At 43.6% G+C, this 17,803-nt stretch overlaps 1 protein-coding gene across 1 annotated transcript in view; it reads left to right on the top strand.

The window, feature by feature from the left end:
* The window catches only part of DPCD (deleted in primary ciliary dyskinesia homolog (mouse)), a 387,341-nt gene that overhangs the window by 101,387 nt on the left and 268,151 nt on the right, over positions 1-17,803 (top strand). The window contains exon 3 of the mRNA XM_069611638.1: positions 16,373-16,497. Coding sequence (XP_069467739.1) covers positions 16,373-16,497 — 125 coding nt within the window. The remainder of the gene's footprint in view (positions 1-16,372; positions 16,498-17,803) is intronic.

The raw sequence follows: 17,803 nt of genomic DNA, 5'->3' as shown, positions 1-17,803 counted from the left end.
TTCCCTTGAGGGACTTAAATCTAATCCTAAATTTCCTGATGTGTACTCCATTTGAACCACTTCACTCTTGTTCATTACGATTTCTCACCCTTAAAACGGTTTTACTAGTGGCTCTAACATCCGCCAGAAGAGTAAGCGAATTGCAAGCTCTATCTTGCAAACCACCTCATACAATTTTTCACAAAGACAAAGTTGTCTTACAAGTGAAGCCGAATTTCCTCCCAAAGGTAGTCTCTGAATTCCACATCACTCGAAGATAACCTTACCTTCATTCTATCCTCCTCCCCATCCAGGGAAAGAGGAAGAGAGGCTGCATAGGCTGGATCCAAGGCGTGCCTTGAGTTTATATCAGCAGATTTGCTAGGATAAGGCAAGCAGACCAACTGTTTATAGGTTATGCAGGACACAAATTAGGATTGCCAATCACAAAACACACCATTTCAAGATGGATTATTTTAGCCATTCTAGAATGCTACAAATTGGCAGGGAAAGAGCCCCCTCATCACCTTATGGCTCATTCAACCAGGGCTATCGCTGCCTCTTCGGCTCTCCAAGGAGGGGTTCCGATTTGGGACATATGTGCGGCTGCCGCATGGTCGTCCGCACATACCTTTACACACCACACCATGCTATGGGAGTCTATCAAGATAAGGAATACATCGGAGGACACAATCCCTTCGAAGAACAAGTTACTTCTTACCTTGTAACGTTCTTTCGATGGGATGTTCCTCCGGCGTATTCCTTATTGCCCCTCCCATCCATCCCCGCAGTAAAACTTCCCTTATAGTTGCAGTTTACGCTACTTCAAGGTCAATAACTAATTCATGTACAGCTAAATTTCAAGCATCAAAACGGAATTGAGCAACGGTTGCTGCGCGAGTCTATTTATACGCACGTTGACATCGGCGCCGAGACGGTGGCTGTCAAGGGACACCAGCTCGAGGGATGTCGACGCGCAGTGCCCTCTACTGAAAAAATTTCCGAGGCCAGCAAGCTGGGATGTAATCTATCAAGATTAGGAATACGTCAGAGGAACATCCCATTGAAAGAATGTTATAAGGTAAGAAGTTACTTGTTCTTTGCTACCTATGTGGATTTCGTCATTTTTCTTTTGATGAAAAGTGGAGCTGAACTAACCTTGAATCGTGGGGAAGGGAGGTCACCCAGGTTATGAAATGGTTCACAAGACACTCTAACTATCTTTGTTTATGTTGATTGAATTGCCATATATTTTTCTCTGTATTGAATGTTTTATTGTGAGGACCAGACATTCTGTGTTCGTGTTTCCCCTTAGTTTTGTTAGGCATGGAAATCCTCAGCAGAGTAGGGATAGTGAGGCATTTACTCATATTTTCACCTTAATAAAATTGCCTGTTTTGAACAACCATCAAACATTTGTCCGCCTCGCATTGCTGACCCCTAACAACTGCTTCGAGGAAGATGACTTGTGTTGCTTTCGTTTGGTGGGTCCCAGACCCTCAAGCTTCTCTTGGTGCGAGACACCCCTGGTTCACTTGGCTGCCAGGTACTGTGACTATGAAGACACTGACTACATCTTCTTAGTTTCCCAGAAGCCAGCCTGAGTTATCCCCTTACCACTAGGGAGCCTTGCAGTGGGCTCTGGTTGCTCCGGTCCACCATGGAAAAATGGAGCCTTAATCTTACTCTGGTTAGCGAGTCTTCCCTTCACGCGCTTCCCAGGCTTCAGAAACACTGGGAGCTTCTCTCTGCCAGCTCGCCTTCTGGTTCTTCCACCTCCCCTCTTGGCGTCCTGGTCTGCTTTCTTCCATCTTCCTGCACCGTGCTGGCTCCTGTAGCTCCTCCAAGGAGGACTTGACATCTGCTTCCTGAGTCTTTCCTCCTTTTCAATTCTGCTTTAACCAATGAGCAGCCAGCAGCAACTAGGCTGCTCATTGTGGCTCTTATGAGTACTCTTCATGCCTCTGCTCCTCGTCATTTATTTATTTTTACATTTATAAAGCACGCTAAACCATGAGGCATCAAGGCATTGTTACAGTACAAGTTACATGCGTAAGATAATGTCAGTAAAGGCTTAAGCGAAGCAACACATTTTTAGGGCTTTGAGGAAGGCAAAATAGGATTGTTCGGATCATAAGGTAGGTGGTAGAGTGTTCCATTCTTTGGCTGCTCTAGCAGGGAAGCTTGATCCCTCCAGCTTTGGCCCATTTTAAATTATGGGCACAACGAGCCGGTGAGCGTTGGCTGACCTGGGTGGTCTCTATTTATTTTAAATCTTGTTATCGCGCCTAATCGCCCGCAGACCTCGAGGCGCACACAAAACATAGACGGGACAAACCGTCAAAAGAATGTGCATTTAGCTCTCTTGATTTTCTGTGAGAGGTAAGGGTGAGCGGTGTTAGAGAGGCATCTGTGTGTGTTGGACAAAGTTTTGAAAAGGATACTTCTCGTATCGGGAGCCAGTGTACATGTCTTCTAATTGTAGAGATGTGTTCTTGTGTGGAGATGTTGAGGGTCGCTCAGAGAGCATTATTCTGGATAACCTGCATCTTGTGAATGTTACGTGAGGACATGCCTGCAAAAAGAGCATTACAATAGTCGAGCCTAGAGCTAATGACAGCTCGGGCAATGGTAAGGCAGCTGTTGGGAGATAAGAATGGCCTGCAGGCATTGAATAATTTTGAGGTGTGGGCGGCAGAGGAGGCAATGGCATTTACGTGCCTTGTGAGGGATAGTGTGGCATCAAGGTGGCCTCCCAATGTTTTCACTGTTGGGGAGACCGGATAGTGATTCCATCTATGGTAAAGGCGGCATATTGCTGACTGAGTTTCTTAATCGTGGCCTCCGGTCCCACAAAGAGGATCTGTCTTTTTGTCATTAAGGCAGAGACAGTGTGTTGCCACAAGCAAGATGCCGGAAGGCTGGCTTCCTGACCGGCAAAGAAGCTGAGGTCAAAATACAGATGGAGATAGTAAATCCCTCACCTGGTGGGCACGACGGAAAGGCGTGGTGGGCCTGGGGCCTGTTGTTGGACACCGAGCCCAGAACACAGGAGAGAGATCGGAACCTCAATCTATGCAGGAGACGTGCATTAGCTGCAGAGCCGAGCAGCAGAATGGAAGTGAACGCTCCTGAAGAGGTAACGCAGTCGAGAGAGGCGATCATTGCTATTCCAGGCTGGGAAAGCCACAAGGGTTACGGGAGTCAGATAAACCTAAGTGGGAAGACGCCATACCTAAGAAGAGCTAAAGCAAGCACTGGAGGGCCCAAGAGCTTTGGAGAGCCTTGAGAAACTGAGACTTTAATGGTCGAGGCTGGGAAAGCCACATGGGTTACTGGAGCCAAGAAAACCTGAACGGCAGAGGCCACAACAAGGCCACGCTAAAGTAAGACTATCGGAGGGCCAGAGGACTTTGGGGAGCCCAGGAAACACAAAACATAACATGCAGAACTGTAGAAACAGAACACGGAGGTTCCAGTTTTTAAGCACAAGAACATTGTCAGGCACCAAGTCAGAAATGGTGGAACTGTATAAAGAAAACTTTACTTCCTGGAAAGAGGGAAACGTAAGGAATTAAGATTTGACGTACAGAACCTTCAGAGAGGTTGAGGATTATATTGCAAGAACGTAACAAAATTTTAAAACCACCAGAAAAAGGGATCGAAGTGATTGGGCCAGGCAGAAGCCGAGGACAGAGGCTATTGCTCCAGTCTAGCTTTTTAAAAAAAATGTTTTTCCCTAAGTCGTAGGGCCAGTTAGCAAATAGGATTTTTACTAAGGACCATTTCTTTTGGACTTTGACAAGCACCCTCACTTTTTAGTTTTAGGCAGGGAACTTCCTTCATAGCAGTAGGGCTAGATAGGAGTTTTCATTATTAGTTAAATAAATAACCTTGCACATGTCGCACCTTAGTCCGACTGCTCCTTCCAGTTCGCCACACCCCTCAGGTGCTCCATAAAATGGGAAGGACGTATAGTGATAACTGCCCCAAGTGTAGAACTGAGAGGGGAACGTATTTCCATATGGTTTGGCAATGCCCCCAAATTCAATCACATTGGGGGAAGGTATGGAGTGTGATTGCAATAGTAGTGGAGGAAGAAATGGAGCCGGACCTGTTACTATGTCTGCTGGACGTCTGAGGGCGGCAACACTGAACTCTCATGACAGAACACTAATGAGCCAGAACATTGATTGTGCTAGCAAAGGGAGGGATACTAATGGTATGGGGGAACTCCTATCCACGACTGAATGGGAAGCCTGTATGGATAACTGCATGGTGTGACGAATCCCAGGGTATCGTCACTGCTTTCATTGTAGAAGCCCCTTCCCATGAGGCCAGGGAGGTGAGACTGCTACTCGATAGTGTCTTTAGGGGTGCTACTCAGGGGGTGGATTTTATGGATGGTGAAACCCCCTGTGGGACCTGTGATGACCACATTGGGAGAACAAGGTATCCCCAACAATCACTTGACCCTAGACCCTCTTCCTATAACTTTAACAACAAGCCCTTCCCTAAGAAGGTCATGAGTTGTAGTCACCCTACCTTTTCCTTGGAAAGTACTGGGAATATGACCAGCACAACCGACCGAAGGAAGATAAAGGGTAGAAATACTGAGACGAGGAAGAATAGGGAGGAGTTGAAAGATCTACTGCTGACAACCACTGAGACAAAGAAGATGCAAGAGGCACGGAGCAATGGAGAGTGCCCCGCGGAACCAACATGACCAGCTTAGACAACTTGGAATAAGTACTTCGACAAATAAGTTGCAACATGCAAATTTATAATTATGCAATGTAGGATTGTTGTTGCTCGATCCCCTTGAAGAATGTCCTATAATGAGCTGAGGAGACTTCACATAGAACTCAATATCATTAGAAATGGGTTTAAAGACACTAACCTGGACCAGACGGAGCACATTGCTGCTCTGAAGGAATTCCCCAATGCCCCGAGTACCCCCTGCTGACGAACAGCTAGGGGACACCGAGGTGATGCAGGGAAACCCTCTGAGGAAGAAAATCCTGTGATGAAGTCTTCAGTTCTAGTAGATCTGGGTGTCGTGGTTCGGTCATACAGGATGTGGCAGTCTCAATGGAGGTACCCTGGTAGGTAGAAATGTGAAGGTTTGATAATATGTACATACACAACTGAGAGTGTATAGCTATTATGAGAATTACCCAGGAGGATGGTGTTGGATTCTAGACTGCAGAATCAAGATGAGTAGGCAGAGGAACAGGTATCTGTGGTTATGATGAAGAATATTAATATGTAGAAAGGCAGAGAGAACGCTGAGAACAAGAAAAAGGGGAGGATTCCTACTTTTGTGTTGCCAAGCGAAGGTTTATCAAGGATATTCTGTTCGGAGTCAAAAAGGCGTTGTAGAGAGCGTTGTAAGTAATCAGAACTAAAGGCAAAAGGAGAATCAGTATGCGATCGGAGATTACAGCGTTCTATGATAGAAGCAAAATCAGAAGCCGTACCATTTGCTAAGTGACGTGCTCGCATACCGGGAAGTATTCCTATCCGACTCGTAAGAGGCGTTGTGGATGATTCTGTGTGTATGCAGATCTACAAGCAAAAAGGAAGGTCAGTATGTCATCTGAATGTGTGACACTTCCAAGTGTAGATATGAAATCAGAAGCTGTACCGTTGCTACGCAACAAACTGCATTCCAGGAAGTAAGTGTACCGTTCGCTTTAGAACATGGAATGAGGGCTCGCCGAGTGAGGGCGTGCTGTGAGAATAGACAAAAGGAAATCTGATCGGGTATGAAAACATAGGACAGAGTACACAGAGCCTAGATTCTGAACTTGCGTAACGTTCACTTAGAGTAGTGACGCGTCGTCAGTGGGGATGCAGATCCTGCTGTAAAGTGGGCAGAGCCAAGGTCCAAGGTACAGCAGAGACTAGAATGGTGCTTGCACAAAAGGGCGCCATGTTGGAGAATTATATTATCTCTCGAGGGACCAACGGAGCCCAGAAAGCCTAGCAGAGACAGAAACATGTCGGTATCCTTTCTGAAATGTTGTCTTTTGTGAATTTAAATGTTGATTTAGTCGTTTATGTATACATGGCTGTTATGTGTATATTCTTTCAATTATTTTACAGAATTAATAAAAAGTCCTTATTGTTGGTTGGTATACTTTTCTTCACAAGAATATATGCACTTTATATTTATGAAAGATTTTTCGAAACCATAGAGATTAACTGTTAAAATAAAGACTATGAATTGCAATAAAGCATTTTATAAGTGATTGATTATTTCTTGTATTAGTTCCTCATCACGTAAATTGTGTTGCTATCACTGGCTTACTCGTAAACCCTCTCCCCCCAAGGTGCGTATATAGTTTTTTACGGTTTACAGGATACAAAGTACCAGCTGTGTTCTGGTACGAGTCCGGCTTATATTTTACACATTGCTGCTGCGTCTCAATTAGTCCCGCACTCTTGTGTTAATGTGGAACGGGTGCAGAACTCGCTGTGAGCTTTTGTCCAGCTGTGCAAAGAACCTAGCAAAGTCGGCCAGCTTGTAAATTCTGCCTCTTCTTGGATGTTTGAAGAAATGTGCCTGGTAAGATATTAATTTGCGATGTGCTTTTGTTTATGTTGATAAGATCATCATGGTCCTAGGTGCTTAATTCGACTACTGTTACTTTGATTATGGTTTGGTTGAATCTTGTAGTTTGATTGAAATGTGTGTGTGTTTTGTTTTTTTTTATTTTTTTAATGGGCTATGCCCTCCTTTCAGCCCCATAGGCCCACTATATATATATATATATATATATATATATATATATATATATATATATATATATATATATATATATATATATATATTATACGGACTACAAGATTAGACAAAACCATGGTCAAAGCATCTTAGGTGATACTGCTGGCTCTGCGGTCTAGCGTGGCTCTGCCCCCTTCAGGTAATCTTCCAGTTAGAGGCTTGCCTCTGTGCAGGATTTGCTCCTCTAGATTCTGTGTTCCTCATAGTTGGGGTGGGCAGCACAAAGTCAGTGTGTCGTTTCTCTTGGACTGTGGAGTTCAGGTGGAATCCAGCATTACCTGAAGCCAAAGAGATTGAAGACATTTCTCTACCAGGAGAATCCAAAATAGTAGCAATAACAGTCTTTCCGATTCCCATATTGGTGGATGATGTGTCCTGGACAGAGAGTTCCTTGCAGAAATGGGAGTCCTTGTCCCCAAGAGGGGAGTCGCTTCAAGTGACTCCCCTCTTGGGGACAAGAACTCCTACTCCTATCCCTCTTCAGAATACCATGTCTGCCTCTGTGGGAGTAGAAATGACTGGTGGTGTTGCAGTCAATTGTCATTCAAAACACACACACTTTACTTCCCTGATTTTGGCTGAAGGTAATGCTGCATCTTCAGAAACTCAGCAGCTCATGGAGAATAACATGCCCCTTTTAATTACAGCGGCAAGAATAAAGTGACAAGGAACTTTGAATGCAACGTGAAGAGTCCTACATAGAGGCAAGCTTCTGACGTGAGAATATCCTGGATGGTTGGAGACGTGCTGCCCCGTGAGGCTAGTAGTGGTGTGGAGGAACTGAGCGAGTAGAGCGAGAGAGAAGCTGGTATTGGAAAGGGCGATACTGCAGAATTGGAGACTCTAACCTGCTGGCGTGACCATGCTGCAGCTGTGGTGCAGCTGGACTCTGCGAACAGATGCCTAGACTAGCAGGCACTGGAGGAATGAAGCCTCCGGTCTCAGGGCAAGGACTGGTGAGGATGTTGCAGCAAGCAAGATACAGGAAGCAAATCCTTACGGGACAGCAACGCCAAGGAGAGATGTTGAATGGCCACGGCTCAGCTGAGACTCCACCCGAGTGGAGCACATATGCCGACAGTAGAGGTACCAGGGTTGCCCAGGGTTGAGGATACAGGAGTGTTGCAGGAGCCCCATAATTCCAAACTGTGAACATTTGCAGAGGCCAAAGATAAAACCACAATAGTTAAACAAATCGGAGAGCCTGAGGGTCTCGAGAGCCCTAGAGAATTAAGTGAAATTGGTCAACCTGTGAGGAGAATGGAGCCTGGAGGCTTCAATCAGTCTTCCCAGGACATAAAGCTAGTAGACGGGAAACCACCAAGTTGGTGGAGAAGGACCAAGGAAATAATCCTCCAAAGAACGTGAGACATTTAATTTGTATAAAGATTTTTTAGGAGTTTAAAGAGAAAGCTTTTCTTTGGTGAATTGTAAGGGACACTGTTTTGAACTGTGACCAATACCCCGAGAGGGATCCAAGGTACGTTGACCAGGGAAAGCCTGAACTAGAAAGTTGGGGTTTCCTGAACTGGTAGGGCCAGATAGTACATAGGTTATTAGACAGAGAGCCTATTTTTGTTTTGACTTATGACAAGCACCCTCAGTTTAGTTTATAGGCAGTGAAATTCCTCTTTGTGATGGGGACAGATGGGCATTTTATAATTTAATTTAAGTAAAGACCCTTGAAAATTCAGTCCTCAAGACGTACAACGTCTGGTATGCCATATATGTTAAGTGGGATCTAGACTCGCTGATGGACACTTGATGCTATATCTGACATTCCTAGCGCTCCCAAGAAAAGCACACTCTACTTGGACAATAAGCTATTCTCCTTCAGGGATGTCTCTGAATCTGAAGTGGTAGCCCTACTAAAGCACCTGAAACCATCTAACTGCAAAGGGGACATTTGTCCAGCCACAATCGTCAAAGAACACGCAGACACTGTGGCACCTTTTCTAACAGCATTCATTAATGCCTCCTTTGCCTCAGGCACTGTCCCACCCTGCCTTAAAGAAGCTTGGGTTTGCCCGCTCTTAAAAAAGCCCACCCTAGACCCCTCCTCTCCCAATAACTACCGTCCCATTGCCACAGTACCATTCTTGTTAAAAATCCTTGATAAAGCTGCCTATACCCAAAACGAGCACTTCCTTGAATCTAATGGCATTTTAGGGAAGAGACAATCAGGGTTTCACCTGGGTCACATAACCAAATCTGCCCTATTGGATCTAAAAAACCAACTTGCTGATATAATGGATGAAGGCAAACCCGCCCTTCTCCTTGATCTCTCCGCCACGTTTGATCTCGTGGATCACAAGATCCTCTGCAAACATTTCACCAAGTCAGCACATTTCACCCCTCAAACCACCAAGTGGATTACCTCATTCCTTGAGGGGAGAGCCATGAAAGTCTTCTCAGACCAGGCTTGTGCCACACCCACAACTATCCACTGCGGTGTCCCTCAAGGTTCATGCATTTCACCCACCGTTTACAATATTTTCACCAAACCACTTTTCGACAAACTTGACGCAAGCAGCATAGACTACACAAACTATGCTGACGACACTCGGGTGCTCATTCCTCTCTCCGGCTGATATGATCAGGATACCAAGACAGTGCACCAAGTTTACTCTGCCATCCAAACATGGATGGCAACCAACGGGCTCTGCCTCAATGGGGATAAAACAGAAATCCTCATAGTTGGCCCCAGGGAAACTCTCAACAAACTTGATAATAAATACAGCACATTTAAGACTCTGGGGGTTTACCTCGACTCCACACTCTCCATGACACGCCATGTCCGTGCCATTGCCTCCTCTGCGTCCTTCACAACTAAACTAATCAATTCAGTCAAGCCATTCCTGTCCAAACAAAATTGCCTCTCGATAGCTAGAGCCACCATTGGCGCTAAACTTGATTATTGTAACGTCTCTCTTTGCTGGCACATCCTCCAAAAACCTACATAGACTTCAAGTTATTCAAAATAATGTGCTTAGGGCGGCTCTAAACATGCCCAAAGGAGAGCTCTTCTCCCAGGCCAGACGCATTGCCCACTGGCTCCGCGTCAAAGAGCATATTATATTCAAGATGCTAGCCAGAACGCACAAATGTCTCGCTCTCACAGCCCCTACTTATCTCTCAGAAAAAATTATCATAACAACTCCTCCAGATCAAAAAGATCGAACTACGCCAACCTGCTGAACCTCCCCACCGTTAAGAGCCAAAGCTGGCGGTGCCAGCCTCCCTTTCATCACTCCTAAACAATGGAACGCCATCCCAATCACTGCCTTCCAGAAAGCCCTCGAGACCACGCTCTTTAACTAGCAGACTTGTTATATGAGGTGCACATCTCAAGTGCTACTGTCTGTTGTTTCTCACACCCCTTAATGTTACTGACTGTCCCGCTCTGACTATCCTGTATGAATTCACTGCAACCACGAACCTCTTACAGGGTGCCAGATGTATTTTCCTTCTGTTTTGTGTTCCTCTCTATTATTTTTGTTTTTGTAGCTAAGTAAGTTTATCCTGTAACAGCACCACGATGCCCAAGGAATGCTTTGTATGCTTTATAAATGTAAAAAATAAAATAAATGCTAGTTAAGAAATTCTTTGAAAGCCAAAGTTCACACTTTGGCAACCCCACAGTCTATTGGGTTTGATTTTATACATATAGAAGTGGTTTCTAACCCCTCATCCACCTCCCATGAAAGACACATAATACCTACGGGTCTTCCTATATCCCCTCCACCTGGAACTTATGTATAATTGGCCAAAAATTCAGGATTTGCCTGGCAGAATGCCCTGGATGTCGCAGCAGGGGCAGTAGATCCAGACTACCATTATGATACTCCTACATAACCACGGGTCTACCCAGGGGATACTTTAACAGGACCTCAATCCAATTCCCTAAGAGGTAAGGGAACAAATAGAAACAGCAAGGGGGTTATTAGGATTTGGGGAGGCTGACCTCCCTAGGAATGACACAGGCTTAAGGAAAACTTGAGGACATCGCCCCATTCCTCGACCTCTCCTATGCCCAAAGGAATGATTCAGCCCTTGCCGAAGACCTTTGGGAGGGTGACGGGCGAGGTCAAGCAGCGCCCTTTTTCTTCATTGAAAGGGGTTGCTTTATAGAGGGGACAGTGGGAGAGACTGCCTTCCTTGAACTCAATTGGTAAGTGATTCCTCAAAGCCACAGAAGGATAGTGTTAGAGGTCGCACATTCCCATCTAACTTCTGCCCACCAGGGAGTAGGGAAAACCCAAAGCCAGGTGGTACCCATGGTTTTATTAGCCTGAAGTATTTGCAGATGTTAAGAACTACGTCATGACTTGTGTTATCTGCCAAAAAACTGCAACCACTCTGGTATCTCCTGCCCCATTACAACCCCTACCAATTATTGAGGTGCCATTTTCCTGCATAGCCATGGACATAGTATGCCTGTTTCAAACCTCCAAGCTGGGAAAGAAGTATATGCTTGTATTTGTTGACTATGCTACTCGGTATCCTGAAGCGTAACCCCTCAGAAATAACACAAGTCAACAGATTTTAAAACCTATATTTGCCTTTCTTTTCTGGGTCGGATTCCCTAAGGAAATGCTCACAGACCAAGGTACCACCTTCATGTCCAGGATTATGCAAGACGTCAAGGAAATCTTAAAAATGTAAATCTTGCGTACCTCAGTGTACCACTCCTAGATAGATGGCCTTTTGGAAAGGTTCAATCAAACCTTGAAAATCTCTACAAGCTTTCTTACATTCAATTTCAATACAGACCGTTGAAAATGCAGTCCTCGAGTCGGACTCCTCTTTCTGGTATGCCACTCTATTAATGTCTTCAGCATGTTTAGCTGTCACCCCTGCTATCCACCTATATATGGTCGAGATGGGTTTCAACGTGAACTCCTCCTTCATTCTTACTAAGATCTGTGATTCTTGTGAGAGCTCAACATTTCTCCCCAATTGTTAATGCAGAATTATGGTCAAATACAAACTGTTAGTTTGAAACCCATGTGCTTGGCTCTAATCACATTTCTCTAGCCAACCTTGAATAAACCGACTATAGTAGTTCTCTTCAATCTATTTTTACAAAAAATAAAATACCTTTTAACTCATTCATCATGTGCTTGATCGACCACAAAGATGTGCCATCTTTTTAGCAGTTTAAATTTAGTTCGTACATCAGCCAACCTATTCTTGACTGCTGCTTGCATTCCCCCATGCATATAGCCAAAACGTTAACATCTGTAGCTTGAAGTTCTCCAACATTAATCACCTTCAACATTACACACACACTACCAGATCCTTTTGTTACAATAAACGTGTATCAAGCTCAAACCGTGATAGTAAAAACATTGGTTCTATGATTAATCAGTTCTTCCTCACAATCCCTCCACTGTCTCCAACCTGCGGCCCCCATCACACTTTCCCTCCCATCACCATTTCCCCCAATTATTCCTGACCTCTTCGCAGGATCTTTGGTTTTGTTCCCCCGTGTTTGTTCAAATAGTTTTGTTACATTACAGAACTAAACGGTAAAACCCTCAAACGCCACATTACATCCTGTGGTCCTTCTCTATTTTTACAGCATGCAACAACCAACCGAGCTGCTCATACCCATCAAATTATTCACCTATTAATACAGAGTACAAGTAGGCATAACCAACAAGCAAGTATGCAACCAAATGAAAACTCTTAATAATGTAGCACACAGTGACCATTCTAAAAAGAGTTTTGAGAACTAAAGTGTGGCAGAAATGACAGTGTAGTGTGTTTAAAAAGTGAAAAAAGCAGACAAGGGAAATAGTCTTTTTTACTCAGTCCAAGGAACCTTTCAAGATTTTAAAAAGCATCTATCTTTAACATCTCAAAGGTCCTATTGTCACCAAAACGTGCAATACGCTCCAATATCATTAACAAAATTCTACATATCGAGACCTTTTTTCCATTGGAAGATGTTATAGCACTGATACCCCCCTTCTGCCCAGAGAACCCGACTTCCTCAAAATTAATAAAGGAACACACACCTTTCCCATTCCACTCTTCGAATAATCATCTGTTTAATTCTTCCTTACAAGTCTTATAGACCAGATGACTTTGAAAAGGCATGTATCAGTTTTTGAAAGAAATAGATGAGCGATATTGTGTGAAGACGTTTGCTCAGATGTGCTTCAGTCTATTGGCTGTGGGTCTGGAATGGGTGGCATGCAGAAAGAAAGTGAAATGATTGGGTTAACTTGCCGAACAGTGTGGGTAGAAATGCTGGAAGATGCAAGGTGATTGATGTGAACCTGCCAGCTTCTGTTTAAGGTCCTGTCCTATTTAAGGGCCTCATTAGGGGAAAGGTGATAATGGTAAAGCATGAGGTATTTTAAATACCTCTTACATCTAAAATACCACCTGATTATGAGTTAGGATTGCACGGGATGTTTAACGCTTGGGATACATATAAACAAATGAATAGAATAAATATGGGGCATTTTGTCCATAAAGTACTTTCTTTTTACCTGATGCAGGAAATATCCCTTGTGATCCCAACTCTTCATTAGGTGATATTTGAAATATCTGAGGTATTTCAAATAACACATTTTTACCATTGCCACCAAACCCCTAATGAGCCCATACATGATGTCCTCACCATACGTGCACAGTTGGCTACCCCACTGACCAATTAATCATTAGACATTGCTATCCAAATAATAGGCCAATAGCCAACATGCCATTTGTTGAAATGTTCTTGAGAATGGAGAATTATTTGTGCATTTTTAACCCAGACCGTGACATCATAAAAGATTAGAGACATACCTTCTTGACATTCTACCAAAAATCAAAGACCATAACTTACCCACTCTGCTTCTCTTGTTGGTCTTGTATTTGGAATTCTTTACACATGAGTTAGACCACGATTATAAGCAAACTGAATTAGGTCACAAGACATTTAGTGCTGCCATGCCCTGTTAGCTGTCCTTCCTAAATAGTGTGCACCTACCCTGCAAAGAGGGGTTCGCTTTTGTTCCTGCAATGGGGACCTCCCTAGTTTCTCAATAAGTATTCTCACATGTTTTGCTGTTCAACGCATATGACTGACTCCTCGTGGATGGGTACTTCTACAGCTTATGCAGGTTTTACACACATGCCATTCGCCTTCATTGCATATTCACACTAACCAGATTGCCATTAATTGACATGCTTGTCATAAGCACTACAAGTGCCTAATTCAACAATTGGCTGCAAGTGTAGTATCCAACAGTATTAATACACAGGAGCCACATCCATCCTTTTTTATGTTAGTCTTACAAGTCTTACTGACCATTTCAGTAGGAAGAAAATCCTCCTATATGGTGTGTCGCTGGAAGAACAGCCTCATGCATGGTGTGTTGCTGTTAACTAATCACCAGCAAACCTATACAAACAAGAACACTTGCTGACATTCAGGATTATTAAAGACATTTCTGTTTAATTGTAAACTAGCAAAAGTACCCGTTCTCCAAGGTTTGTTGCAGTATAAATATCTTGGAAACTGCATCCTAGGGCCTTGAAACGTGGTATGGAACCTCGTGTTTTGTTCATCGTGTCGGGACCAATTGAGAAACAAAATGTTTTGTTTTCCTTTCCCAGTGAACATGGTTTACGGCTTCGGCGGCAGACACCATCTCACAAAAATCCTCTGGAAAAGTAATTTCACCTGATGTGAGAAAAAACCTTTGTTTCCCTTCCCGATGGACATGGTTTATGGCACTGTAAGGGTTGTTTAGAAACATGTTTTGTTTCCCTTCCAGGTGAACATGGTTTAAGGCTTTGTCGGCAGACCTCAAAGCCACAGACACATTTTTGCCTTGTTAAAATACAGGGAAAGGGGTGGGGTGTCCGAATGTCATGTAGCTGGTAATGTCCGGAGGGTCCTAACCGGTAAATATGCATAATATGGTGCAGATTGGTGAAACAGTGTGGAATTGTCTAAGGAACAATGCTTCGTGCAACAAACCCACTCACAACTTTTGATATATATCATCTATATATCGATCTAGATCACCACCAATGTCCCACATCATTGTTTTAGCCCCGTATTGGAAATCTCTACTGCACAAGACCCACCTTGCTTGCAGCAACAGTTACCAGGCACAGTCCCTGTATTTACATGCCAATAGCAGGGCAAAGTATCCCTTCTTTTTATTTTCCCGTCTGGAAAATCAGATGGAGGTAATCCCGAAGTCTGTGACCAGAGCATCAAATTGGATGAACAAAAAGAGCAACACAAACCTGCTAATGGACACTATGAGGCAGTGAGTGAGCTGTCTCAAAGCGTGTTGGTCTTACCAATTTTGGGGTCAGCAACCACCAGTATGACGACCATACCAAATGCTAACTGAAAGTCGCTGCATGCGAAGACATCTATTGGTTCAAGCTTCAATATCCCCTGTAAACCGCAAACTGAACCGGTCTAATATGAAATGTCTTCCTCTACAATGGTCTGACATGCACGGATACAGGGCATGCCCTTTGACGTGAATCTGGAGGGAATCGCCCATAGGTGTTCTATACATACAACCACTAACTTTCATCATTGCTAACAATCTGTCCTTCAAGCCCCATATCACTAAAAAAAGAACGACATTCTAGTACCAGCTTTGTCTTCTATGAAGAATCAAACACTATTTTACAGATGCAGACTTCGGAACTATAGTCCACATTCTTGTTCTATATCCATTGAATTGAGGCAACATACTCCTCCCCAGAATCTCTGGCACAACCTAAACCCCCTAAGAGTATTGCATGCCTCTGCAAGACTAATCAAAGAACTAAAAAAAGATAGCACCATACCACCATCACCAGTACCTTGACGGGAAATCAATGGCTGCCATTCCAAGCCTAAATAATCCTCAAAACCTGCTACAAGAGATGCAAAGGCACACCTACTGGCGCACCACCCTACTTGGCTGTCCATTCAACCACCACCAGAGACCTGACCACTCTCTTTACTAGATTGGTGTCTAAAGTGCAACACTGGAGATCAAAAGTTACAAAAAAGATAAGATGAGAAGCAAAGTCTCTACCAACTATGCACCAAGAATCTGGAATAATATCACCACACATTAATCGGGGCTCCTTCTCTGTTCACAGCACAGAAAGAAGTTGAACAACCACCTATTTAGGGTGCACTTCACCCACTCCTGATAGAATTCACCCTGTGCCTCTTACTCGTACCACGGTCCCTGCCCTATGTTGTGCACAACCCTAATCCATTCCCTTCCTCTCCTGTGTATGTTGAGCCTTCGTTGTACAGCACTCTGTTGCTCAGCAGGTAGGTTTGTACGATGTAAGTATCCTCTGCAAACATGCAGTTCTCCGAGAGATATGGAAACCATATCTTTCCCTCTGGCAACCTTAACAAATTATAAGGTTGCACTCAAATTTGCTCCATGCTATTTATCTCGCCATTTTATTTTGTCTTGATTGAAAGAGCCAGCCTACAGGCTTTGTGCAGTTGGGCAGGGGTTTACATCGATTTGCACTCCACCTACCATATGTTAGAATATGAACTGTAGTTTCTGACCTAACTTGCACATTCCAAAGGAAATAAGCTTTTTTTGTTTGTACTGTTTACAGTAAGGAAATGGAGACAGAAAAATACATTGGGAGCTCCCGGGCAGTGGCAGGTAGAGGTAGGAGAACCAGCTCCCTCCCCGACTGTTGTCCTCGATACCGACCACATAAAAGAAAGCAGTTCAAACGTACGTATGAGATAGGAAATGTTGGCTGCAAATATGTTTACCTCTTTGTATGTGAGTCACAACATGTCGGTCATGTGTGGGGGAATAATTTTGCTTATTTCGAACATTCATTATCTCAAAGCAGCGGTACCACACACGTTGTTTTAAAACTGCCATTTGTGGTGGGGACTAAAACCTGGCTACACAGATTCATTTTCTCACATTCTATCAACTTCTTGTAACAAACGGCCTCTTTATATTCGTCAAAGCTTTTCTAATGTTCAATTCCTATGTAGTACATATGTAAGTATTTGGGAAAGACTTGCAACAAAAAATCGTTGCAGCCCAGGACTATAAAAGATGCATGTGTTTTTTGCGGGAATCCGGTTGGGACTGGTTCTTTCTCGAGGCCACGAGAAAACACCTGCCTTGCTCAAAAGACCTGTTGGCCCAATGAAGGCCTTTTCTTGCTGTGGCAGTCCCAGGGGCCAGCAGAGCACCCACAGCCTCTCGTTTGGAGTGTGTGCATCACTTGTTTTTATGCCTTAAGAATGCCGGGGCCTTAGTTTAGGGGACATGGTCTTTCTGTTAGTTGTAGATGTCTGCAACCTGCAGCTCTCCAGATGTTTGACTAGGATTATCATGATCCCTCATTCTTGGCCATGCTGGTGAGCACTGAATGGATTTGTAGTCCAAAACATCTGGAAATCCAAAGGTTGCAGACCTATGATAAAACATTCAACATAAAAACTCCTTAAACACAAGAACATCAACTGAATGTAACATTCTTTAAATAGTATAGTTGTGAAAAGAATGAATAGAGCACGTGTAGGTTGCGTGAAAAATCACAGATGAAGTAAAGTTACAATTTGAAAAGAAATTCTTCAACCGCACATTAAAATTAGAAAATTAGAATAAATTAAAAAATATAGCCATGTTCATTTTTATTCCTTTTTGGTGTTTTGTCTGTCATCAGCACGTTTTCTGTGACATGTACAGCATAATAAGGAAAAAGCCCAAACAATCAGTTATGTCACAGCAAAAAGCTTAGAGCATGTGTGAGTGGTTATTTGGAAACCAATAATAGCACAGTAATTTACAACTGATTGAAACCTGTTCCATATTAAGTGTTTACGAAGTGTTAGGCAATGTTAATCAACAAACTATCTCTTTAAAGTTGTTGCAACATCTAGTGTAGAAAATCTGCGATAGGGACCCCCCTTTTCTTGTCTCCTTAATAAAACTGCTCAGTCTCACTTTTGGAGCATCATAGATACCAGCCAGTGTGTAGTTACTGGCACCCTTATGAAGCATTGTTAATACTGGA

The sequence above is a fragment of the Ambystoma mexicanum genome, chromosome 8 (genome assembly GCF_040938575.1).
Source record: "Ambystoma mexicanum isolate Mex_15411 chromosome 8, UKY_AmexF1_1, whole genome shotgun sequence".
In the NCBI taxonomy this organism is placed as follows: Eukaryota; Metazoa; Chordata; class Amphibia; order Caudata; family Ambystomatidae; genus Ambystoma; species Ambystoma mexicanum.
Note: the sequence above shows the minus strand (reverse complement) of the source record. Positions and strands in the feature narration are given on the sequence as shown.